General features: G+C 39.4%; 1 protein-coding gene across 2 annotated transcripts in view; it reads left to right on the top strand.

The window, feature by feature from the left end:
- Positions 1-27,839, top strand: part of pole (polymerase (DNA directed), epsilon) — a 157,711-nt gene that overhangs the window by 81,807 nt on the left and 48,065 nt on the right. For both annotated transcript variants that reach the window (XR_006315365.1, XM_043715574.1), the window contains exons 31-38: positions 565-771; positions 4,055-4,198; positions 4,531-4,671; positions 7,157-7,310; positions 14,182-14,288; positions 17,132-17,308; positions 20,837-21,060; positions 21,930-22,150. Coding sequence is in view for 1 of the 2 variants with exons in the window: in XM_043715574.1 (XP_043571509.1) it covers positions 565-771; positions 4,055-4,198; positions 4,531-4,671; positions 7,157-7,310; positions 14,182-14,288; positions 17,132-17,308; positions 20,837-21,060; positions 21,930-22,150 (1,375 nt within the window). In the remaining variant the exon portion in view is untranslated. The remainder of the gene's footprint in view (positions 1-564; positions 772-4,054; positions 4,199-4,530; positions 4,672-7,156; positions 7,311-14,181; positions 14,289-17,131; positions 17,309-20,836; positions 21,061-21,929; positions 22,151-27,839) is intronic.

The raw sequence follows: 27,839 nt of genomic DNA, 5'->3' as shown, positions 1-27,839 counted from the left end.
GTGAGTCCAGTTTAATTTCTGTCAATGTTAACCCCCAGGCTGTTAGTGGGCATTCAATGATGGTAACTCCATTGAATGTCAATGAGCAGTGGCTTGTTTGTTCTTTTGTTTCTCCCATCTTTGTTCTGACTAACCAGTTACTGTGACTTGTGACATTAACTTTGTTTTTCTCCCTGTTAAACATTTTCAGTGTTACTGGTACAAGTTCCTTTCTCTATGCGTTTAAAATAGTATTTTATTCACTTAAGGCACTCTGTCGCAGGCACATTCCATGGTTTCTAAACAGTCCATTAAACTAAGCACTGCTGGATAGCAATACACTAAATCTCATCACGTGGATGTTCACAGTAGCCTGACTTAAGTTTTTCATTCTTTAAATTTGAACTGTTTCCTTTTTGAAAATAGTTTGAACTTGATCCAGATTGATGTAGTGCCTAGAACATCAAATGGCGTTTTGAGATAATTACACATTTGGAAAGCAGAACAAAAGCTGACCATTCATTTTAGCACTGAGACTTAGTTAAGGCAACAGGTTTAAATTATTTTCATATTGTTTTGATTCAGGATGAACGGTTAGTGTGGCTGAGATACCAGAAGAGGAAGTGGGAGCTTCAGTCAAAGCAAAGAAAGGCACGTAGAAAGAGAAGAAAGCTTGATGATGGTGCAGATGCGCCAGGTAGACCTATTCGAGATGGTCCCACAACCAGTCTTAGCAGCTTTTTGCGTCGAACTGCCCGTACCATCCTTGACATGCCATGGCAAATTGTACAGGTAAGCTGTGGAATTGGTGCAATTGGATCTCTGGGTTTGGGTTGTGTTGACAGACAGTAAACATTAACCTAACTGGATCAAATTGCAGATTTCTGAATTATACAAAAGAAAGCTATTCAACTCATCATTCTTGAGGTAGATCTTCTCGTGAAACCAAAACTAATCTTTCTGTCAACAATTTTGCACCTTCCTTTGCTTGAAATGTTTGTCTAGTTGCCCCTTAAAAGGTCTAGACACTGTCTCAACCACTCTGTTTTCAAGCAAACTTCCATATATAAAATGACTCCTCATAATACTGATAGTTATTGGAAGATGAGAAAAAAGTCTAAATGTTTGTCGATCAAGACTGTTCATAATATTAAGAATCCCAATTGCTTGCTAATTAACCTTCTCTACTTCAGTCAAAATGGCCCAGTAACTTGAGTCTCTTCAAATAACTAGTTTCCTATTTGAATCTGGGGAACTTTTGCTTTATTTTCTCCTTGCCTCCTTATACATCCCAAAGCTGCACATTTATCCCCATTAAATTGCATCAGCCTACTATTGTACGAGGAGGACTTTAGGCTGATATACATTACTCCACATTTGCAAGACACGTGCTTATATTTCAAGATGTTATTTCCTATCCAGTATGTACATACACCATTTCAATCATTCCCAGACTGAAAACACTTATCCATGCCTAACTAAACTTAAGATTTTCTCAGAACTCTGCTATGTATCCTTTACTGTATGCCTGAATTTTTCAAACATACCTCTTGACACTTTTTTTTATTGATTCTTCTGAAAGTCCCTACACACTGCATTGACCTCTTTTTCCTTAATCTATACAATTATCTGTTGAACTTATCAAAGCTCAACTTTGGGTTAGCAAATCTATGACCATTTTTGACTGAATTGCCTCCCTTTTAAATCTTAGTATTGGTATTCTTTTATAAAATCTTTTCTTTTTCCATTTTCTCTACTCATCTGCTAAAACCTTTGTTTGTACCTTTGTAATTTCTAGATTGAACTATTCCAACACACTTCTGTCCTGTCTATAAACGGTACACTATAAATGTAAGCTTACCTTAAAAACCTTTCTGGCGGCAACCTAACCTGCACAAATTTACTTTGACTCATGTTTTTCTTTTGTTATCAGCATGTTTCAAAATTGACATGCATCACCTCCAACCTTTTCCCAGAAAAAAAAACTCGTCATTCAAACTAGGCTTCCAACTTTCTGTTCGGTTCCATTTCCTTATTTACTGACTCAAGGCCTCATCTTCTGCCTTGGGAACCTTCTACCCCATTGTATCAATGTGGATTTTACCAGTTTCCTCATTTCCCCTCACCCCACCCTACCCCAGTTCCAACCTTCCAGCTCAGCACCGCCCTCTTAACCCATCCCATCTGTCCATCTTCCTTCCCACCTATCAACTCCATCCTCCCATTTATTAATCCACCACCGAGGCTCCCAGCCTCATTCCTGATGAAGGGCTTTTGCCCGAAACGTCTATTTTCCTGCTCCTCGGTTGCTGCCTGACCTGCTGTGCTATTCCAGCACCACACTCTTAACTCTAATCTCCAGCATCTGCAGTACTGATTTTCACCTTGCATTTGGTTGATAGCATTCTTCTAAATTGCTTTGGTAAAGATACTTGATAAATGGAAGTTTATTGATTTCCTACGAATTTGTCTTCCCCTTGTCTGTATTTCTGCCATAGTCATAAAAGTATAAAGCACGGAATCAGACTTGTCCATGCTGACCAGGTATTCTAAATAAATCTTGTGTCATTTGCCAGCATTTGGCCCATATCCCTCTAAACCTTCCTATTCATCTACCCATCCAGATGCCTTTTAAATGGTGTAATTGTACCAGTTTCCACCGCTTCCTCTTGCAGCTCATTCCATACAAGCACCACCCTCTGCCTGAAAATATTGCCCTTCAGATCCCTTTTAAATCTTTCCCCTCTTACCTTCAACCCATGCCCTCTAGTTTTGGGCTCCCCCACCCCGGAGAAAAGACATTGTCTCTTTACCTTATCCATCCCTCATGATTTTATAAATCTCTATAAGGTCACCCCTCAACCTCCGACTCTCCAGGGAAAATAGCCCCAGCCTATTCAGCATCTCCCTATAGCTCAAACCCTCCAATCCTGGAAGCATTCTTGTAAATCTTTTCTGAACCCTTTCAAGTTTCACAACTTCCTTCCAATAGCAGGGAGACCAGAATTGCATGCAATACTCCAATATTGGCCTAACTGTTTGGTTCTTTTCCCGAGGTTTCACACACACGATGCAATTTGCATACACCAACCTCTGCAAACAGTTAGTTTATTAAAGCCTGCTCAAGCTAGGTCACTCCCTTTGACACTCTTCGCAGATGTGCGAAGTCGAGTCAAAAGAGGCCGCGAGCAAAGAAAACACATCCCCTTTGTACAGGTCAGTTGGCAATGCTCACAGGTTCTCTGGCCACAACCACCTCCAATGTTGGTGCCATCTGCAAACTTACTAGCCATACCTCCAATGTTCATACCTAAATCATTTATATAGATGACAAAAAGCAGTGGACTCAGTACTGATCCTTGTGGCGTGCTGCTGGCCACAGGCCTCTAGTCTGAAAAGCAACCCTCCACCAATGTCTTCTACCTTCGAGCCAATTCTGTATACAAACGGCTAACTCCCTCTATTCCGTGTGATTTACCTTTCCTAACCAGTATACCATGAGAAACCTTGTCAAATGTGTTACTAAACTCTATAAGAGATCATGTCCACCACTCTGCCTTCCCAAGTACATGCAAATCCTGTCCCTCAGGATTGCCTCCAACAACTTGTCCACCACTGATGTCAGGCTCACCGGTCTATAGTTCCCTGGGTTTTCCTTACCACTTTTCTTAAATAGTAACACCATGTTCACCAACCTCTAGGCTTTTGGCACTTCGCCTGTGGCTCTCGATGATACAAATATCTCAGCAAGAGGCCCAGCAATCACTTCCCACAAGGTAATTTTGACCGTAGCTTTTCTGAAACACACTCTCATTGTGCTGTACGCAAATCCGTTTAGCACACAAATGGAGTGGCTTAAAAAGGCAACCCACCATCACCACCTTTAGCAGTTTGGGCGAGCAATAAACAGTGAAGTTGTCAACAATATCCATGTGCCAAAAGTGAATGAAAATGTCGAAATTGTGATTTTGTTTTGAAGACTGTGATCTTGGCATGGAAAGGCCCTGCAATTAGTTTCACTGTACTCCTGTTGAATGTGAAGTATGAAAAGTAAATTGGTCTTTTAATGCTTCAGATTGCAGAAACAAGTCAGCCTGGCATCTTCAAACTGTGGGCTGTTGTTGGACACGATTTGCATTGCATTAAACTCAACGTTCCTCGAGTATTCTATGTCAATCAGCGCATCCCTAAAGCAGATGATAGCGCTGTTTACAAGAAAGTAAGTCTGCCCATTTCTTCCTCTTGTTTGGCTTTTCTCCAAGCATCATTTTTTTCATGTCATGTTTATTACATGATAATAAGAAAATTAAATTGAATAAATGCGGAGGGCTCGAGTTGCATTGTGGTGTAATTTTTTTTTTAAATACTGCAAGAGTTTGGCAGGTTTATCATCTGAAAAAATAAAGATGAAATATGCAAGTCTCAGTTATGATGTGTTTAACCACTTAATAGGACAGATTGAGAGTTAGAAATTTGCATACCTGAAAGGTTATATTTTATATGTTGCCATTTTCTGCTCCCTTAGGTAATGAAATTTATTTATGTTCACAGGTCAACCGCATTCTTCCTCGTTCCAATATTGTTTACAACCTATATGAATATTCTGTACCAGAAGACATGTATCAGGAGCACATCAATGAAATTAATGCTGACCTCTCTGCTCCAGACATTGAGGGAGTCTATGAAACACAGGTCTTAATTGTTGTTGATGATTGCAATGTATATATAGTAGGCTAGGTTTAGTTTCTTGTAACTTGAATTTTTCCCCAAAACCAGAACCTCTGTGATGTGTTCTGATTTTGAAAATACACCAAGTGTCTTGGGTGCTGATGAAAAACTGATTATACAAATCAGCAGCTGACTTTACATCATTTGGTTTTCTATTCACTTGAAGTCAATAGAAGAGTGGATGTGATGCAAACAAGGCTGCCACTTCTTCATTGCGTGGGACTCATTTAATTCCCGTCTACAAATTGAAACATGTTTGTCAGCTGCAGAGGATTACTATAGCCCAAGTGTATCTGTTATCCTGAATCACAGTAAAATGTTTTCTAGAGAAATATTTAGCTTGCTCATTATGCCTCCTTGGAGGGCAGAAAATTGCTGAGCTTATACCTAGTTTATGAGCGGTTTATACTTGTTCGTTAGTAGCCTAAATATGCAACAATTCAAACCAGTTCATAATCGGTTAAATACCATTTCTGGATGGCTCTCTAATTCCTTAATTGCTTGGGTTGGGCAGTTTCTTTAAATGTGTTAAATGGGCCTTATCTGGCTCTTTGTAGAACATGATCTTAAAACATTCCTTTTGAGATAAGATGTTACACATGGATATGAGCTTCATGACCATTAACTCTAATAGCTCCTCACTAGAAGCAGATCTTTGATATTTATCCACTATTGATTCTTGTTGTACATCTAAAAACTAATTTTCTCAAACAAAGCAAATGTTTTTTTATGTATGGGGATTTTGTGACAGTTTTTTGTTATCTGTTTCAATTTCAATCTTTCACTGCAAAAAGCTGCAACTACAAAGTGTACAGTGGTCCGAAATTCTACATTAATTATATTTGCCATTTCTTTGATTGTACTGCTGTCCATCACCTGCTCCTTCATCGGAGTGGTTGTTAATAGTTATATTATTGACCATATCCTTGTTCAGCGAAAATGCCTAGTGCATAACATTGCACTTTGGGAGAGGCGAAGAAAGGACAGCTCAGATTTTAATTACTCACCATTCAAACCATGGAAACCAGATGAAGAATTCTTATTTTTATCATGCTGTTTAATATGTGAGGCAATGGAATTTTTATTATCTTCCCCAGGGAATCTGTTCAGATAATTAAGAGCACCTCCCACCCCCAACGTTTTGCTTGCGGATGTAAGCCCTCAGTGCCCTAAGTATAGAGTTAAAACAAATGAAATACAAGCAAGTGTTCTTATAATTAAATTTAAACAAAATATGAAAATTGCTGTGCACTTATTTTTAATAAGTCAAGCAAAGCTTTGGATATTGACGTTAATAGATAATGGGAATGTGAGTAATGGAGACTGACTGACTGTTTATGTAGAGATTGGGGCTTGTTTAATTTTTACAAATAAGCCTAACCTTGATCCTTTTATTTTCATGGCTTATTTTGTCTTTTTTTTTTATTTAATATAACTCTGCTATTTCAGACCAAAGGTCCAACCAATTGTTTGCAAGTATTCAGTTTTTTCATGTTCATAGCTTGCATCCTCTGGAATAGTGCCTTTTTGATGTCAGCAAATATGGCATTGTCCAATTCAGCAATGAAATTCCCACAGCAATGGTTAATTTCAAAACGTCAATTGTGCTGTTTGAATATTGAAGATATTTTTAACATTTACAGTGTTCAAGAATGCCAGTGTGCTTTGACTTATTATGGAAAGTAAATTTGCAGTTTTCCACTTTAAATCCTGTAAACCATGCATCTGTACCTATTGAGAGAAAATTAGTTAACTGCTTCATCAGAAGAGCAGGCAGTCCATATGAACATTCTTTAAGTTTAGAACAAAAGTCTCACATTCTCAACAACTGAAATAAAGCCACATAATGTTGGCATTATCAACATTTGTTGGGGAAAGACAAGTTCATGATTCCAGTATCAGGTATAGTACTCTAGCTTCTGCATGGCTCTCTCAAATGTGCATCAACTTTCATTGGGTGTAAGATTTTGACCCCATTCAATGCATGATTATCATAAGACATTCAATAGAGTAGGAGTGCTCAATACAGGAGAAACTGGATTTTGAACGGCGGTGCACTATGTGTAGGATTCTAAAAGTGGAGATCTGGACATTTCATCTTTGACAATGCTTTTGAGTTATTTTCCAGATTGTTTGGGGCCAGATGATAGCAATTTGATCTTTCATCCCATATAGAATATTGTCATGCAGCTAAAAAAAATCAGTTGTGCAGTATCTATTTCAGTACCCTATATTATCCTGTGCCAAATGTGTCAAGATGTCCCATCATTATCCCAATGTAATCTCCATTTCTGCACAAATTAATCTAGTCTGATAATTCTCAAAGTATTTTAGGTATTTTATTTAATTTCTAATTAATTATCACAATTAACTGGATTTCAACAATCAGTTGTAGTATTTTAAAGAATAGTTAACTTTATCCAGATTTTCTTTGTATGCGTTTTCCTAGATTCCCCTGCTCTTTCGTGCCCTCATCCAGCTTGGATGCATCTGCATGGTGAATAGGCAATTATCACCTCACCTTGGAGGACGAGAAGTGGACACCTTTGAGTTGGAACAACTGGAAATGCGTTCATTAGCACAATTTAATTATCTGGAACCAGGTAATTACGTGTCTTCTTCAGGAGCTTCAACCAATTTCTGGGAATCCTTATGATCAAAAACTAGATAAGTAAGATTTGTGGCGTTTCCTCTGGGAGAGGAATGATTTAATGGTGTGTTAATGACTCATTTGTATCTCCTGTCCTTCCATTATCAACTTGCAAATTGCAAAACAAGAGCTGCTGTCGAAGGCATTTTACTAGTTTCGAGGATAACTTGCCATAATATCTTTGGCTTGAAAGTAAAGTTTCTTCAGATTTAACGGACAGCTCTTGTGTGATGTGCAAATATGTTTCTTTACCTTGCCTTAAATTACTGCTTCACAAGTATAGAGATGAAAATGCCTACCTTTCAACAACAATAAGTGGAATAAACACTGATTTTCATCTAGTGGTGTAATTTGTTTTCTTAGTGCTTCTAACTTTACATCATTTTATATATAGGTTATAGTGTGCTTCCATGTATTTGACATCTTGCCATTTAAGAAAAATTAGTTATTATGCAATTCAGCTTTGAAGATAGGCAAGAGCGAGCAAGCCACAAACTTTCAAATATGCATTTGTATGTCAAGAATATTATGATGGATTGAATCATCTTTTTGGATGCCAGAATTAGCTCGTGAATAGGCTCATTCGTGAGATGGAAAAAGTTGCGTTCAAACAACTCCATTCCAGTTCATAAAGGAATGAAAATATTGAAGGAAAAGATACTGGCTCAATAAATAGGTTTTCTAATTAATACCTATACAGTAACTAGTACACATTATTAATTTTTGGTTCATAGGTTGCATAAGTCTGTGGTTTTGCAGTTGTAGCGATTCGGCGTTTTAGATGATGGCTGTCTCTTGTCCTGCTTTGTTTGTTTAGCCCCAGCTCAGCCCTCGTCTTGTCTCATGAAGCTGTTCCTAATGGAAGATTTTACATTGAATCAGCAGTACTCTATTGTGGTTCATGAAATCTGAGTTGTTTTGACAACATGCACTTTTACTTGCATTTTATAGTCTGAAGCTAAGGGTAGAAAGGCTCCAATGTTCTTTCCATTATGTGACTGACCAGGAATAAAAATGAAACACATTATCTAAACCAAGAACTCGTGTAACTCAGATGCAAAAGAATCTGGGTGTCCTAATGCATGATTCAAAAAAAGTTAGAACATCGAACATTGCAGCGCAGTACAGGCCCTTTGGCCCTTGATGTTGTGCCGACCTGTGGAATCAATCTGAAGCCTATCTATCCTACACTATTCCGTTTTCATCCAAATGTCCAATGACCATTTAAATGCCCTTAAAGCTGGCAAGTCTACTAGTGTTACTGATTCTTGAAAAGATTTGTAGCTCCGGTTGATGATAAGTATGTAAGTTAGCTCACAGAGCTTTGAAGGTTTGTTTTCAGACGTTTCGTCACTATACATCATCAATGAGAGTCTCCGGTGAAGCGCTGATGGTATGTCCCACCTCTCTATTTATAGGTCTTGGTTTCTTAAGGTGGGTGATGTCATTTCCAGTTCTTTTTTTCAAGGGAAGGTAGATAGGATCTTAATCGATGTGTCTATTGATGGTGTTCTGGTTCGAATGCCATGCCTCTAAGAATTCTCATGGTTGTCTTTATTTCACCTGTGCTAGGATGTGTTGTTTTGTCCCAGTCAAAGTGGTGTCCTCCTTTGTCTATATGTATAGAAACTAGTGATAGTGGGTCGTGTCTTTTGGTGGCCAGTTGGTGTTCATGTATCTTGGTGGCAAGTTTCCTGCCAATTTGTCTGATGTAGTGTTTTTTTTTTCGCAGTTCTTGCATTGTATCTTGTAAATGACGTTCATTTTGCTGGTAGTATCTAATTGATCCTTTAGGTTCATTAGCCAATTCCTCAGAAACAAGCCCAAACAAGCAGACACAATGCAACCAAAACCTATAACCACATTACCTTATCTCAATGACATAATCCAGACTACTCAGACCCCTTGGCAGCATGATAGCCCACAAACCTACCAACACACTTAAACAACGACTAATGAAACTAAAGGATACATACCACCAGCGCTTCACTGAAGTCTCACTGATGATGTTATCTAGTATGGTGACAAAACATCTGAAAACAAACTCAAGCTCAGCGAACTAATTTACATCGCCTACCACTGTTGCAAGCAGGGCATTCTACGCCCCTACTACTCTGAGTAAAGAAACTACCTCTGATATCTATCCTATATCTGTCACCCCTCAATTTAAAGCTGTGTTCCCTCATGCTAGCCATCGCCATCCGAGGAAAATGCTCTCACTGTCCACCCTATCTAACCCTCTTATTTTCTTGTATGTCTCAATTAAGTCACCTCTCAACCTTCTCTCTAACGAAAACAGCCTCATGTCCCTCAGCCTTTCGCCATAAGACCATCCCTCCATACCAGGCAACATCCTAATAAATCTCCTCTGCACCCTTTTCAAAGCTTCCACATCCTTCCTGTAATACAGCGACCAGAAGTGTACGCAATACTCCAAGTGCAGCCACATCAGAGTTTCGTACAGCTGCAGCATGACTTCATGGCTCCGAAACTCAATCTCTCTACCAGTATAAGTTAACACATCGTGCACCTTCTTTACAATCCTATCAACCCAGGTGGCAACTTTCAGGGGTCTATGGACATGGACAATGAGAACTCTGTGCTCATCTACACTGTCAAGAATCTTCCCATTAGCCCAGTACTCTTTATTCCTTTTGCTCCTTCCAAAGTGAATCACGTCACGCTTTTCTGCATTAAACTCCATTTGCCACCTCTCAGCCTAGTTCTGCAACTTATCTATGTTCTTCTGTAACCTGCAACATCCTTCGGCATTGTCCACAACTCCACCGATCTTAGTGTCATCCGCAAATTTACTAACCCCTCCTCCTACGTTATCGTCAGCCTGCAAGTACAACAAATAATTAGGAAACTTAATTGAATGTTATTTATTGTGAGGGCGGCAATGAAGACAAAAGTAGGGAGATTATGCTTCAGTTAGACAGACATTGCTGAACTATATCTTGAAGTCTTTGTGCAGTTATTATCCTTGTTTGAGAAATGTATTGGAAGAAGATTGAAGAATGCTTAGTAGATCAATACCTGGAGTGGGCAGGTTGTCTTACGAGGAAAGATTAGATAGCTAGGCTTGTAACACCTGGAGTTTAGAGTAAAATATGACTAGATTCCAATGGAAAAGACCGTGAGGCGTCATAGCATGGTGCATGTGGGAAGGATGATTCCACTAGTAACAACCTAGAACTAGGGATCACTGCTTAAAAATATTGGGTCTGCCACTGAAGACATGATTTTCTTTTTGTTGCAGAGGATCATGAGTCTTTGGAACTCTCCCTTCCTTGAGAGGCAATAGAAGTAATCTTTTGAATATTTCTAAGGCAAAGTCAGATTCTTGATGAGCATGGGGATGAGCAGTTATTGGGGTCGACTGAAATGCGGAACGGTCAGATTAGTCATGATTTTTATTGAGTAATAGATCAGACTTGAGGTTACTGTGTGCCTTCTATTTCTAATTTATAGATTCATGTGAATTTCTCCTGCTGTTGTTAGTGATGAGAACTGGAGAAATTAATGCAAATACATGAATTATTGGTGTGTTTTGGAAGAATTGCATGTCGCTACTTGACCTGTTTGGCTGCATTCTAAACGTACATTCCTTAGCCAAAAGTTCTGGGGTGGAATTCAAACCCACAGCCTTTGTCTCAGAGATAGGGGTGCTCCTACTACACCATAAAACCTTAAAGAATCAAGTTAAGAATCACACGACTCCAAGTTATAGTCCAACAGGTTTATTTGGAAGCACTTGCTTCTGAAGCACTGCTTCATCATCAGGTGGTTGTGGAGCAGGACCATAAGACACAGAATTTATAGCAAAAGGTTACAGTGTCACGCAGCTGAAACATATTAAACAAACTCAGATAAAGTCTATCACCTTTTAGAATGGTTTTGCTAGTTTCGATTCGTTAATATGTAAGTCCCAGAATTCCTTTTAAGTCACATTCTCAAGATAACTTCAGGTTTTCTAACAAAAGGACTCATCTAAGCTCAGGCAGTGCATTAAAGATGTGAGGTTAAAGTCTGTCCCAATCTTGAGTCAGATTCGTTATATTTCCAAAGTGGGATTTACAAAATCTTACATGGATTGACTGTAGGTTATGCATTTTTTGAGCAAAATAAAGCTTGGTAAAGTATGTGAGAGAGAGTGATAGGGTGTAAGCCTGTGAGAGGGTGCGTGCATGGGTTTGAGTGTGTGTGGGGGCTGTATGTGTTTGCGTATGAGAGGGTGTGTGTGTATATATATTTATATATGAAGGAGTGTACAGTGCAGTAGGGTCACCTGTATATGACTTGAACCCAAGGTCCCAGTTGAGGCCATCATCATGAGTACCAAACTTGGCTATCAGCCTCTACTCGGCCACTTTGCGCTGTTGCTCGTCCCGAAGTCCGCCTTGGAGGATGGTTACCCGAAGGTCCTAGGCTGAATGTCCCTGACCACTGAAGTGCTCACCGACTGGGAGGGAACATCCTTGCCTGGTGATTGTTGTGCAGTGTTCACTCATCTGTTGTAACATCTGCTCAGTCTCACGAATGTCCCATGCCTCAATGTACCACCCCAGTAATGCCAGCTTCTCCTATTCAAGAATTAAAACATTGGTCCCTGATCTCCTCTGTTGGAGGCTTCATGGAAATGTGAGGAAGGCAATTTAATAAGACTTGAGAAACTGAAATGGATTTTCTACAGTCAGATGGCAAACTCCTACACAAGTGATCAATTTTAGCTCTGTGCTGACTATAATTTTATTTTATTTCAAGTTAACGAGTATTTGGATGGGAGTTTAACCTAATGCATTGCTAAAATGCAACATTGAGGATATTTAGTCTTTAGCTATTTACTTAAGTGGCATTAGCTTCTTGACTAAAAGCAATATGTCAGTTGAAGATGTATCACAAGGGAGTAGAAAAAAATCTGAAATTAAATTTCTTAGCTCTAAAAGAATGCTTAAAAATGGGCTTTCTAGTTTGAATTAAATAGTGCTAATCCCTTTAGTAACAAGACAAGTAGTCTGAAGTAGCCAAATAAAATTTGTAAACATTACTGATTAGTGAACAAGCTTTGATTCATAGGTAGCTTCTTCACTTGTCCTGGTTTGATACAAGTGTGTTCTTGACATTGTCACTGCTTTTACAATACCTGTAATGTAATGATTATTTTCAGTCGCAACAAGGTAGTATGTTTGCAAATTTCCATAGGCTTGCATCCACAAAGTCAATGCTACTTGTTATAAATTACAGAATTTTCTCAAGTTATTTTTTCCACCCATCTCAATCTATGGTTAATCCCTCTTGAACCAAAACTACACAAGCTCTGAAATTAACTGCAAACAAAGCTTCAAGAGAGACATTTCTCAATACGTATTAAGTTTGTATTAGAAACAGGAAATTTACTTGATTTAGTAGATTAGAAATAATTGCCAGTTTTCACCTACCAGAAGTCATATTTTTAACAAAATTTTCACTTTTTTTTTGTTTAAGCTTTTCAGTTTATCTATTGATGGTGTTTAAAGTTCCCAAAAAGTGCAATTCTATGAGGTGAAAGAAATTTGGGTAGAGAAGATTTGATACCAAATTCTAATTTCACACATATTAAAATCAACTGATTGTTTTGGTTTCATAGATTAGATTTTCAGAACAAATTACTCTGCTTTAATGCTTATAATATTGAAAATTGAAGTTAGCCTCACAATTTCAAGTAAAAATTGAAAAAAAAAACTGCTGGTGCTGAAACAAAAACAGAAATTGCTGGAAAAGCTCATCAGGTTTGACAGCATCTATGGAGAGAAATCAGAGTAAATGTTTCAAGTTGAGTGAAGGGACCTTGGAAGGGTCACTCGACACGAAATGTTAACTCTAATTTCTCTCCACAGATGCTGCCAAACCTGCTGAGCATTTCCAGCAATTTCTGATTTTGTTTCTGCTGCCAGTACATCCTCCCCTGCCGTTACTTTATGGGTAGAGCAAGGCATCAGAGTGTCCACCAGTCTGTAGCCCAATTAAGGCCCTATCATCCCCACCTCTCCCCGAAAACCTCCCCTCATTAGAGACTTCCAACCTGCCTTGATGAGAACACCGTACTTCTTTCAATTGGGGCATGTTTGATTTCTCTTCTAATGCAGCCTCCTTCAGTACTGACAGTGATACCAATTCATTCACAACATAGAGGTGGATTTACATCTGAAGATGAATGGAAATTCAAACTTGTATGAATCAAAAGGCCGTCATCTGAAAAGCTAAAGTGGGGCAAACCAGCTGTGCACATGCAGTCTCATTTCCAAAATGCACATTAGCGTATGGCAAGTCCATCCTCAGTGTTTTCATTTCAGAGCCAATGAAGTACTGTGGAACAACCTGAGATGGTGAATGGTGTTATTAAAACCTTTTTATTTTCTTAGCTTTCTGTGGATTGACAATAGTTCCTCTTTTATTCAAGTTGTACTTATGGTACCTGTTTCAGGTCACAGTAATCAGCTCTTCCTTTTATTGGCTAGTGCCATTTTAAAGTCTGTGTGTCTTGTACTAGCAGAGACTTCCGGAGTGTGTGGCTCCATCTTAAGTTGCACTTCTGCAAACTTGATGTCTTAGAATAGCCCAAAGCACTAGTCCTTCAAACCAAAATATGCAAGCTCTGATTCTGATCATAATTTCAAACCAGCTTAATTCTGTAGCAAAGTGTTTATGCTGGCATCCATTTCAATAAAGTTTTTCCACCCATTTACAGAGTTTAAAAAGCTGAGCCATTGGTCAATTAGAGTTTAGGAAAAATGTCAATTATGATTACAATTGAAATAATTCCTGGCTTCTTCTTTTTGTAGGTAGCATTCGACATATTTACTTCTACCACAATGCCCAAGGGAGTAAGGCTTTATTTGGCTTGTTCATCCCCTCTCAAAGGAAGGCTTCTGTATTTGTTCTTGACACTGTAAGTAATTAAAAGACAATCAGCCATTGAGTTAACTACAGATGACTACATCAAGAAGGAATATTGTATCCCATAAAATTATGTTTTGTTTTAAGAATATTTTAAAAGACCAAAAGTGGGCCTTATTTAATTCTTTTGATGTGCTGGCTGAACTATGGTAAATAGAATTGACCATGACCCAGCTAGTGTCGTGGTTAGCCACAGTTTCCCTGATGATAAGTGACTGCCGCTGGAAAGTGTACCTATGTGGTTGATAGGAATTGAATAAAATTCCACTTGGGTCTGTTGGAATCCTTCAATTTGGCTCGAGGTACTAAAGACCTACTAATGCCTATAGCTCCAAGATTCTGTGTTTTAAGGAAAATAGTGTTCAGTAGATGCAGGAGTAACACTGTTCAGATCAGGAAAACAAACTGGTATGGATATTGTTTATGTAGTTGAAATGGCATTTCATTGCCAGTGCCATGAAACGAATAACTTGTGGAGGTGCAACTAAGTGATATCCCCATGTAATGTGCCTTTTCACTTTTGTAATTGATATTCTGTTTCCTCTGAGGCTAGGGCAATTGCTGCTGTCTTAGTAAAATGGACATTTTCAAAAAGGACTTTCGGTGAACACAAGATTTCTCTGTCAAGGGTTGTCTTGACAGAAACTGTTGGATGGAATGATCTTGTACAAAACATGGAAGCTAGTTACTGGATAATATTATTAGAGCTGAATGCATGTCAGTGTTTATCTTTGTCAGAGTACTGCATACCAAGAAAAGTTAAAGTAGTGGGGGACAAGCTAGGGGTGGCGGGTGCAGCATATAACAAATGTGGATGGCCATAAAAGTTATGAAGTGAGAATCATGAAATCTAAAATGGATTCTCAATGCTGTTATTTGTCACTTAGCTTGAGGATTCATTTCAATTGCTGGTTAGCAATAGTAGTGACATCTGTGGTATCCTTAGTTTCCTTTCAGAGATGCGTTTTATGAAAGATGGATGAAATAACTCCAGAGGCCACTGTCCCATCACCAAGTCACTATTTATGTACATGTGCATAATACTTGACACTGATCCAGCTTCTTCAGGGTCAGCTCTGAAATTTCTATTTATAATCTGTCAGCCATGGCTCCCTGATTGGACCAAGTTAACAGCCCCAATAAGGGAACTCATATTCTGAGATTCTTCTGGCTGACCTCGTTACAATTGCTGCAGTGGAGAATATGTCAAACCACCATAATGTTTGTTTATGGTGGGAATATGAGTTTATGCTACAATTTTTTATGTTTTTTATTTTAAAAAACATGACTTTACCAACATTCATATTAAAGACTCACTATTTGTGCAAACTACACTTGAAGCTTCAATAACATCGAAGAAGATGTACACAAGCTTTGTATGTACAATCAATATTAATAAATAGCTTTTCTCTTGGTCAGTAGCTCCATTTACACATCAGAAAATATTTTTTATTTGACTAAGCCTTTGTGGGATAATAGGAAATTCAAACTGGGCATCAAGCTATGGCTATGCCAAAGAAACATCCTGACTACCCCTCTTCACAACAGCAAGACCATCTGTGTCAGGCATAAAAGAAGACTATCTTTTCTTATACCTGGTCTCCATGTTGTATCTGAAAAATATCAAATAGGACAATGAAGATCCTAACATACAAGTACTTGAAGGAAGGAAATGATAATACTCTTATCGAATATAGATGCCTTCAAAAGCACAATCATGTATTTCTGATTGATGTTGAGCATATTTCAAAATACGTTTTCTGTCAAGAGTTTTCGTACATTTCAAAGTTGTACAGATGAACTTGACTCTAATTTTTAAAACGCGTGCCAAAAGAACCCGAAAATCTTTTAACCAAAGTACTGAAAGTTCGGAAGATGTGCAACCCTCCAGATTGGAAAGCTGAGCTACATTAGATGACTGAGACCTACTTGGAATGTGCATCAGGTTTCAAGACTAAATGTTGCATGTCCTCATCACTACCTGCATTGGGAATAAGGGTTGCTGAAAAATCAGACTGTTTGGACACTTTCATTGCAACATGACGACGTAACTGTATCATTTTAGTGTTTAACCACAGAGGGCTGCTTTTTGGGTGCCAAATACAATTGTCATTAAATTGAGATTAATCATCAATGGTGTGGAAAATATATTAATATAAAATATTTTGAAGTAATTAGATTTTCTATGCTGCTGTATTGTAATTATTTGCTTTCTGGGAAAGACATTGTTCCATCTTGTAATGTTAATGTTCACTTTTATGGATTATTTTGATAGAAAAAGAGAGGATACTGTTCCAGTTGCAAGGTGTTCAGGATTCAGGGACATAGGACAGATGAATGATTCTTTGGTGGAGCTAGCACAAGCCTAATGGTCTATATTACATAATTGTAATGAACTTTTCACCTCTTGAGTACAGAATTTTTCATGAAACATAGTTGATCATGCACAGTACCAAATGTAGAGACTTCTAATCTTTATTATTCTCAAATGGAATGAGAGATCTTTGGGAATGCATTGATCTTTTGTAAGTAAGTCTTGGCTGAAATACGACTGTTATACCTATTATGAAATCTAATTTTGAATTTTACAGGTGATAGTGACTGACTACTGATTTAAAATTATCCAATAATTCTTCAGTGAATGTTCTTATATTTTTGAATATATTTTGTAGCAGTTGTCTAGTCCAGGGTGATTTTCACTGATCTAAAGTTTATTTCTGACTAACAACTATTCATAATTTAAAATGATATGATGTATTAGGAACCAGAATATTTTGATAAGATTTTAATCTGGCGGTGGCTATTTTTATTCTATCTATTTTTATCTCTCATTAGGTGCGCAGTAATCAAATGCCGAATTTGAATAATCTATATGCATCTGAACGCACTGCTATGCTGGAGAAATTAGATGAAGAACTGCTGCCACCTGATAAGCACACATTTGAAGTTCAGGCAGAAAAAGACCCAAAGTTAATCTACAGAGCGATTCAGCGTCTTTTGCTGAGCTATAAGGTAATGCATTATTCCTTTTTTAACAAGTACAAAAATGGTTTGTTCACCCATTTCTAATCCATTGGTTTGCTTGACATTTTTACCTAAGCACCAAAAGTTATGGCTGACTGGAAAATATAATATGAGCTTTAAACTGAAATATTTTTACATTAATTTTGAGGGAGCTATTAGAAGTTTTCAAATGTGAATGATAGTTTACTGAATTAATCTGGATTCTGTTCAACAAGAACAATTTAAAACTTTGTATTTTAGTGTTTCATTGGAGTTGAAAGTAACTTTTACGCATGGAATGTGAGCGTTACTATTTTTTCTCTTAATGTGATCGTTATGAGTCACCCTCTTGAGACACTGCTGTCCATAACATGGTGAAGGTTCATAGAATCTTGTAGGTTGAGAGCTTGTGTTCTAAAGTGGAAGAATGACAGCTTAATTTTGAAATTATACTTTTATTGTGTTAAGAAAAGGAAGATGTATTTTTAGTTTCATCCTAGAATTATTTTGAGTGATGACACCATTTCTGGAGATTTGTTTTATTTCAGTGCATTTCAGTACAGTATTTAGAGTCACAGAGATGTACACATGAAACGGACCCTTCGGTCCAAATCATCCATGCCAACCAGATATTCTAAACTAATCTAGTCCCATTTGCCAACACTTGGCCCATATCCCTCTAAACCCTTCCTCTTCAAATACCCATCCAGATGACTTTTAAATGTTGTAATTGTACCAGCTACGACAATTGTACCAGCTCATTCAATACACACACTAAACTCTGTGTGAAAAAGTTGCCCTTAGGACCCTTTTAAAATTTTCCCTTCCCTAAACTTATACCCTCTATTTCTGAAATCCCCCACCCCAGGGAAAAGATCTTGTCTAATTTCCCTATCCATGTCCCTCATGATTTCCTAAACCTCTGTAAGCTATCCATGCCCCTCAGCCTCTGATGCTGCAGTGAAAACAGGTCCAGCCTATTCAGCCTCTCCCTGTAGCTCAAACCCTTCAATCCTGGCAAATCTTTTCTCATCCCTTTCAAGTTTAGCAACATCCTTCCGATAGGAGGCAGACCAGAATTGTACACAGTATTCCAATAACTAATGTCCTGTACAGCCGCAACATGTCCTCCCAACTCCTATACTCGATACTCTGACCAACAAAGGAAACCATACCAAATGCCTTCCTTCTATCCTATCCAGCGGCGATTGTATTTTCAAAGAATTATGAACCTGCACTCTGAGGTCTCTTTATTTGGCAACGGTCCACATTAAGTTGTATAAGTCCTGCCCTGATTTACTTTCCAAAATGCAGCACCTCACATTTATCCAAATTAAACTCCTCTGTCACTCCATGGCCCATTGGCCCATCTGATCAAGATCCTACTCTGAAATAGAGCTGAAAATGTGTTGCTGGAAAAGCGCAGCAGGTCAGGCAGCATCCAATGAGCAGGAGAATCGACGATTCGGGCATGAGCCCTTCTTCAGGAATGAGCCCTTCTTCAGGAATGACTCTACTCTGAGGTAACCTTCTTCGCTGTCCACTGCAACTCCAGTTTCAGTGTCATTTGCAAACTTACTAACAATATCCCCTGTGTTCACATCTGAATTGTTTATATAAATGATGCCATGCAGTATTTGAACCTTTAAAGTATACAGTTCAGTGCATTAGAAAGCAAAGATAAAAAAATGTGAAAAAGCTATTTGCCTATCAACCAGAGTCTTGTAACACAGTCAGAACAATCCAGAAGAAATCAAGAAGTCTGCAGGTTCATTCAGAGAGATGCGATCCTTTGAAGCTATTATTTGCAGTCTGACTTAAAAAGAATTCCTGAGTGGCTTAGAAATCAGTAGATGAAAAACTCCGGTGACGTCAGCAAGCTATTAGGATGTTGAAGATGTGCATTCAAGGAACATTTGTTAAGGAGTAAGTGAAATGCGTTTGTACCTTATTTAAAGGTCTCAGTAGGGACTTTAATTGAAGCAGAAAGTATCAGGAGAATGCAAAAATTTGACAAAACAAATAAGTGACAGCCATGTTAACTGAATAAGAGCTTTACCATGGACTTAGGGTGACCCTTCCCTGACATTTAAGTGAAAAGTTCAATCTTTCCTTCTGAAATTTTGTATTAAAAACCATTTTAAATCGTACTTGCATAGTGTAAAATAATTTTTGTTTTTCTTTGTATGTATTAAACTTGGTTATTTTATTGAAAGTACATTGGCAGGTTCTTGTAAATATGTTAAACAGCTGACCACCATACAGAACTAAAGAAAATAGAACTTACGGTATATCAAAGAAGGTTTCTATCTGGGATCTAACTCGTTCTGTATTATAACCAGCTGGAATCATTAAATATAATGTGAAGGTACCCCCACAGTAGTGGTAGGTAGAGAGTTCAAGATCATAGCCAAATCAGTGGTAGAGAAATGTTGATGCATTGTATCAAGCTGGTGAATGTCTTTGAATGGAATTTGAAGGTGGTGGTATTCTCTTGCATTTGGTGATACAGCTGCCAGGTTTGGGAGGTGTTGTGTAGTGCATCTTGAAGATGATATGTAAACTAATGGATTTGCACTAATATACAGTACCATACATTTAAAAGCTATGTCCACAATGCAGCTCTGCATATCTGTATTTTACTGTAATAAACTTCCAGGTTTTGAATAAAATGTCACCTTGTACTTAATACATATGATAATCCAAAGCAAGCAGCTAAATATATTTAAGTCAATGCCAACACTTTTACAAATTTACAAGATAGACAGACAAGCAAATTAAAGTATAGATACTAATCAGTTTATTGGGTCTGAGCTTAAACTTTCTTAGCTATATTTATATTCTAAATATAATTGCAATTTTTGACTTTGCTTGCTTAGTGTGGTATCTTCACTTGTGGACACTGCTATAATAGGTTAGTGGCTACCGCAATTCCATCTTTGTTTGAGGTGGATTTGCTCACAAGTAAGTTGAATATATATTCTCAAAATCATTGAAATTTACAGCACAGAAAGGCCCTGTGGCCCATTGTAACTGTACCTGTCAGAAACAACCACCTGACTATTCTAATCCCATTTTCCAGCACTTGGCCCGTAGCCTTGTATGCTTTGGCATCACAAGTGCACACCTTAATACTACTTAAATGGTTTGAGGATTTATGCCTTTACCACCCTTACAGGCATCTGTATGAATTGTACAATAGCATCAATCTGTGTGCATCAATCTACTTGAGGTAGATTGCAAAACATAGGTGGATGCAGCACTCGTTGTTTGGCTACAACTGCTGTTTATCAGCTATGTTTTATCTTAGTGTTGCTAAAAGGCATTGCAGGGATTGAAATTCCCTTAAATGTGTGGCTGTCAAAGTATAGGTGTACAATAGTAGGATGTCCTGGCAATGTGTAGCCACTGTATATCTCTGATCTTTATCAATTATTAAATATAAGGGAGGGAAGCAAGTTGAAACTAATGTTAATACTGCAATCTGTAGTAGGATGGCATGAAATTAATTGATTTTAAGTTCTTTTTCTTTTAAAGGATGAGAAAAGAGGACCAACTCTCATTGCAGTGCAATCAAAGTGGCAGCTAAAGAGGCTGACAAATGGGATGTCAGTTTTGGATGAGTTTCCATTGGTGCCTGTTCATGTAAATGATGATATTAGTTATGGTGTACTGGATTGGCAGCGCCATGGTGTCCGCAGAATGATCAGACACTACCTCAACTTGGATAGTATTTTGTCCAAGGCTTTTGAGATGGCCAGGTAAGAGAACTTACAGTTACAAAAGTAGACTACAACAGGTTGTACAATATGTCTGTCACTGGACTAGTAAACCAGAGCCCCAGGCTCTTGTTCTGGGGTCATGGGTAAAATCCTAGCATGGCACATGTTGAAATTTGAATTCATTAGAAACTTGGAATTAAAAGCTAGTCTAATGGCGACCATGTAACCATTATCAATTGTTGTTAGAACATGTGCTTCAGTCATGGGAAGGAAATCTGCCATTCTTGCCTGGTGTGGCGTACATGTGACTCCAGAATCTGTGGTTCACTCCTGGCTGCCACTCAGATTTGGGGTCAACTGGGAATGAGCAAAAAATGCTGGGCTACCTAGCAATGCCCTATTTCATTGACATTGTTTTAGAAATGGGAGAATGAGGTAAAGGGAAATCAGCAGGAACCTGCCATTGGAATTTGCATTGTTGGCCGTCTTATCTGTCTGTTTGAGAAAAGGCCTGCAAAGGTATAATCCTCCATTATTCTTGCATTCTTTCAAGTGCAAGCTGTATGGTAACATTGGCAGAGGTTCTCGAGAGCATTCTTCAATGACCTTTTTGGGGGAGGTCCAGTAGATACATCCAGTAGATAGAGAAGCATTTTTTTCAAGGTTCAGAGGCAAAACTTTCAACATTGGAAGGGAGTGCACACCCAGATGTGACGACCTGAGGCTGACAGAATGTGGTCTATTCAAATTCTATCATTTTGCCTGAAGATACTTGTACAGTGTATGCTCACCGCATTGGGTTTGTCTCTGATGGAGTAAAACAAAGTAAGAACATGAAATCATGCTTTAATAAATTGTCATGTTGTAAATAAATGTTATTTAATACTAATTACATAATTTATTTCCAGGTATTATCATATTCCTATTGGAAATCTTCCAGATGACATCTCAACCTTTGGATCAGACCTCTTCTTTTCCAGACATCTTAGACGACATAACCATCTGTTGTGGCTTTCTCCAACATCACGACCTGATCTGGGAGGAAAGGAAGCAGACGATAATCGCCTGGTTATGGAATTTGATGAAAAGTCAACAGTTGAGATCAATAATCCAGGGTGTTACTCCACAGGTACATGGGTTGCTGTACAACAATGGACCTACCTTCATAAGGATAACTATACTTTTATATATATATATATATATATATATATATATATAGTTCAAAAGTGTGGATTATTGCCCATCCTTCCCCCTCTAATTCTCCAAAGCATAAAATAATAAAATAACTGGAGCATGGAGAATAGCGGGAAGGAATCAACCCTAGAAAAAAAAGCTATATTTGCATAGGCAATACCACATGGTGTAGCAAACGGTGGACCAGATTTCAGTGACCAAATGAAGTACTCCTAAATGCAATGAACAAAATTTGCACCTTTCTCGTTTGTTTTGTTTATGCTTATTCCTGCATAAAAGCTGCAACAAACAAAGAAATAAAACAACTATACAGAGGATAAGAGTGTCAGCAATTAGGAGAAGTACACTATCCATTCCGTTGAGTACGCTTTACTATTCAGTGATATCATGGCTGATTTGATGATCCTCAAATCCACTTTTTCCTGTCTTTTCCCCTATAACTCTGATTTCCTTCCTGATTAGAAATTTCCTTTGAACTATCCCCTTCTCACCTTAAATGCTCCCTCCTATTAGATGTTTCAACTCTGGAGGTAATAAATTCTGACCGTGAGCCCTATCTATGCAGCTCATAATTTTATAGACTTCTATCAAGTTTCCTCCAACCGCCACCGCTCCAGAGAAAACATGCTGAGTTTTTCTAGCCTAACCTTATAGTTCATATCCTCTAATCCAGGCAGCATCCTGTTAAACCTATATGCACTCTCTCCAAAGCCTCCACATCCTTCCTGTAACATAACGACCAGAATTAAATGCAATAATCTTAACAAAGTCTCTTAAAGCTTTGTGGATCACTTCAAATGCTGTCAAATGTCAACATTTTAGCATTCTTGATGCTGGACATTTTACTCTAGATTTTATTTAATTAATTAAATTTAAATTTCCCACCTGCTTTTGGTGGAATGTGAACCTTCATTTTGAGGTGTTAATGTGTGCCTCCAGTTTACTAATCCAGTAACATAACCACTGTGCATCATGCCCAGTTAGGACATAGAACAATACAGTGCAGAACAGGCCCTTCCGCCCTCAATGTTGCGCCGACCTGTGAACTATTCTCAGCTTGTCCCCCAACACTAACCCGCCATCATCCATGTGCTTATCCAAGGGTTGTTTAAATATCCCTAATGTGGCTGAGTTGACTACATTGGCAGGTAGGGCATTCCACACATTTACTACTCTCTGAGTAAAGACCCTGCCTCTGACATCTGTCTTAAATCTATCACCCCTCAATTTGTAGTTATGCCCCCTCGTACAAGCTGATGTCATCATCCTAGGAAAAAGACTTTCACTGTCTACCCTATCTAATCCTCTGATCATCTTGTATGTCTCTATCAAATCTCCTCTTAGCTTTCTTCTTTCCAATGAGAACAGACCCAAGTCCCTCAGTCTTTTCTCATAAGACCTTCCCTCCAGACCAGGCAACATCCTGATAAATCGCCTCTGCACCTTTTCCAATGCTTCCACATCCTTCCTGAAATATGGCGGCCAAACCTATGCACAATATTCCAAGTGTGGCCCCACCAGCATTTTATATAGTTGCAGCATGATATTGCGGCTCCAGAACTCAATCCCTCTATGAATGAAACCTAACACACCGTATGCCTTCTTTACAGCACTATCAACCTGGCTGGCAACTTTCAGGGATCTATGTACATGGACACCTCTGCACATCCACACTACCAAGAATCTTTCCATTGACCCAGTACTCTGCCTTCCTGTTATTCTTCCCAAAGTGCATCACCTCACATTTAGCTGCATTGAACTCCATTTGCCACTTCTCAGCCCAATTCTGCAGGTTATCCAAGTCCCCCTGCAACCTGTAACATTCTTCCAAACTGTCCACTACTTCTCTGACTTTAGTGTCATCTGCAAATTTACTAATCCATTCACATTTGCCTGCGTCTAAGTTATTTATAAAAATGACAAACAGCAGTGGTTCCAAAACAGATCCTTGTGGCACACCAGTAGTAACCGGACTCCAGGCAGAATATTTTCCATCAACCACCACTCGCTGCCTCCTTTCAGAAATCCAGTTTCTAATCCAAACTGCTAGATCACCCTCAATTGCATGCCTCTGCATTTTCTCCAACAGCCTACCATGTGGAACCTTATCAAAGGCTTTACTGAAGTCCATGTATGCCACGTCAACTGCCCTAAGCTCATCTACATGCTTGGTCACCTCCTCAAAAAACTCAATGAGCTTTGTGAGACACAACCTGCCCTTGACGAAACCATGTTGGCTATCTGAAATCAAATTGTTGCTTGCTAGATGATTGTCAATCTTATAATCCTTTCCAAAACCTTTCCTACAAAAGAAGTAAGGCTCACTGGTCTATAATTACCTGGGTCATCTCTACTGCCCTTCTTGAACAAGGACACAACATTTGCAATCCTCCAGTCCTCTGGTATTAAACCTGTAGGCAATGATGACTCAAATATCAAAGCCAAAGGCTCTGCTATCTCCTCCCTATCTCCCAGAGCATCCTCTGATAAATCCCATCCTGCCCAGGGTACTTGTCTACTTTCACTCCTTCTAGAATTGATAACACCTCTTCATACCTAACCTCGATCCCTTCCAGTCTAATATCTCGTACCTCATTCTTCTCCTCTACAATATTCTCGTTTTCCTGAGTGAAAACAGATGAGAAATGTTCGTTTAGCACCTCTCTGATCTCCACAGAGTCCACACTCAACTTCCCACTTCTGTCTTTGACTGGCTGAATTCCTTCCCGAGTCATCTTTTTTTTCCTCACATACCTATAGAAAGCTTTAGGGTTCTCCTTTATTCTATTTGCTAAAGACTGCTCATGTCCTCTCTTTGCTCTTCTTAACTCTCTTTTAAATCCTTCCTAGCTGATCTGTAACTCTCTCACCTCATCAACACATAAGCCTCCTTCTTCTGCTTAACAAGAAATGCAATTTTTGTAGTAAACCACGGTTCCCTTACCTTATCACTTCCTCCCTGCCTTACAGGGACATACCTATCAAGGACAAGCAATATTTGTTCTTTAAACCAGCTCCACATTTCCATATTGTCTGCATCTCCTGCATTTTGCTGTCCCATTCTATGCATCCAAATTCTTGCCTAATCATATTAATATTGTCTGCATCTCCTGCATTTTGCTACCCCATTCTATGCATCCAAATTCTTGCCTAATCATATTATAATTGCCCTTGCCCATCGATAACTCTTGACATCACTAAACTAAATGTAACTGAATTATGGTCACTCTCTCCACAAGTGCTCACCTACAACTAAATCAAACACCTGGCCTGGTTCATTATCAAGCACCAAATCCAGTGTGGCCACCCCTCTTGTCTCCCCTTTGACATACTGTGTCAGGAAACTCTCCTATACACATTGGACAAAAACTGATCCATCTGACGTACTAGAGTTATAGCATTTCCAGTCAATGTTGGGGAAGTTAAAGTCCCCCATAATGACCACCTTTCACTCCTACCCAGAATAATTTTGCCAATCCTCTCTTCCATCTCCCTGGAACTCTGCGGAGGCCTATAAAAAAACTCCAAGCAGTGTAACCTCTCCTCTCCTGTTTCTCACCTCAGCCCACGTTACCTCAGTAGATGAGTCCTCGTCAAAAGTTCTTTCAGCCACCGTTATACTATCCTTGATGAACAAGGCCACACCTCCCCCTCTTTTACCACCTTGCCTGTTCTGAATGAAAGATGTAAACCCCAGAACCTGCAACATCAATTCCTCACCCTGCTCTATCCATGTCTCCGAAATGGCCATAACATCGAAGTCCCAGGTATCTATCCATGCTGCAAGCTCACCTACCTTATTTTGGATACTTCTGGCGTTGAAGTAGACCCACTTCAAACCAGTTTGCTGTCTGCCAGCACATTCCTGTGACCCTGAAATCCTGTACCTGTCCTCCCTACTCTCATCCTCCTGTGCACTGCAACCAAGCCTTAGGTTCCCATCCCCCTGCTGAGCTAGTTTAAACCCACCCGAATAGCACCAGCAAATTTCCCACCTAGGATATTAGTACCCCTCTGGTTCAAGTGAAGACTGTCCTGTTTGTACAGGTCACGCCTTCCCCAGAATGAGCCCCAATTATCCAAGTACCTGAAACCCTCCCTCCTGCACCATCCTTGCAGCCACTTGTTCAGCTGATATCTCCCCCTATTCCTTGCCTTGCTATCACGTGGCACGGGTAACAAACTAGAGATACCAACTCTGTTTGCTGTAGCTCTCAGCTTCCACCCTAGCTCCTTGAAATCCTGCCTTACATCCTTATCCCTCTTTCTATCTATATCGTTGGTACCTGTATGGACCACGACTTGAGGCTGGTCACCCACTCCCTTCAGGACCCCAAAGATACAAACCGAGACATCTTGGACCCTGACACCTGGGAGGCAACACACCAACTGTGAGTCTCGTTAATTCCCAACAAAACTTCTATCTGACCCTCTAACTATTGAGTCCCCAATGACTAACACTCTCCTGCTTTCCCTCCTTCCCTTCTGTGCAACAGGGACAGGCTCTGTGCCAGAGACCTGGGCCCCACTGCATACCCCTGATAAGTTGTCCCCCTCAACAGTATCCAAAACGGTATATTTGTTTTTCAGGGAAACGACCACAGGGGATCCCTCCACTGACCCTGTTTTTTTTCCCCCTTCGAACAGTCACCCAGCTTTCTTCATGTCCAGAAGTAACTACTTCCCTGTAACTCTTGCCTAACACAGCCTCTACCTCCCGAATGATCCGAAGTTCATCCAGCTCCCGCTCCAGTTCCCTAACACGATCTTGGACGAGTGAGAGTTGGGTGCACATCCTGCAGGTATACTTGGATGGGACACTAATGGCATCCCTCACCTCAAACATCATGCAGGAGGTACATTGCTCTCCCTGCAGTCCCATCCCTGCTAGTCCCCTTATCGCAAAGTAAAAAAGTAGAGAAGCTTATCCGATGTGTCTCTGTTCTTTAAGGTTAGAGGAGGTGGTTGGATGGGAGGCCCTACAAGGATAGGGTCTCGGTTGAGAAAACACTGACTAAAACAGTTGGACGGAAATAAAAAGAAGTGCCTCCTCTCCCAGAAATCTCTGCTCTCTGATTTCAGATGTAAAAGCTCAAATCAGTGACTCACCGCTCCTGGCAGGCCCCTGGTCCAAGCTCCCGCTCTTCGGCTGGCTGTTACCACCCCCGTTGACAGTGAAGATGAAAAGATCATTGCCAACGGCTCTGCAATTTCCTCTCTTGCTTCCCACATAATCCTAGGATATATCCCGTCAGGCCCGGGGACTTGTCTATCCTCAAGTTATTCAAAATGTCCAACACATCTTCCTTCCTAACAAGTATCTCCTCTAGCTTACCAGTCCATTTCACACTTTCCTCTTCAACAATACGGTCCCTCTCGTTTGTAAATACTGAAGAAAAGTACTCATTCAAGACCTCACTTATCTCTTCCGACTCAATACACAGTCTCCCACTACTGTCCTTGATCGGACCTACCCTCGTTCTCGTCATTCTCATGTTTCTCACATACGCATAAAATGCCTTTGGGTTATCCTTGATCCTATCCGCCAAAGATTTTTCATGCCCCCTCTTAGCTCTCCCAATCCCCTTCTTCAGCTCCCTTCTGGCAATCCTGTGTCCCTCCAC

Source organism: Chiloscyllium plagiosum, chromosome 25 (genome assembly GCF_004010195.1).
Source record: "Chiloscyllium plagiosum isolate BGI_BamShark_2017 chromosome 25, ASM401019v2, whole genome shotgun sequence".
Taxonomy (NCBI): Eukaryota; Metazoa; Chordata; class Chondrichthyes; order Orectolobiformes; family Hemiscylliidae; genus Chiloscyllium; species Chiloscyllium plagiosum.
This window is presented reverse-complemented; position numbering and strand designations above follow the sequence as displayed.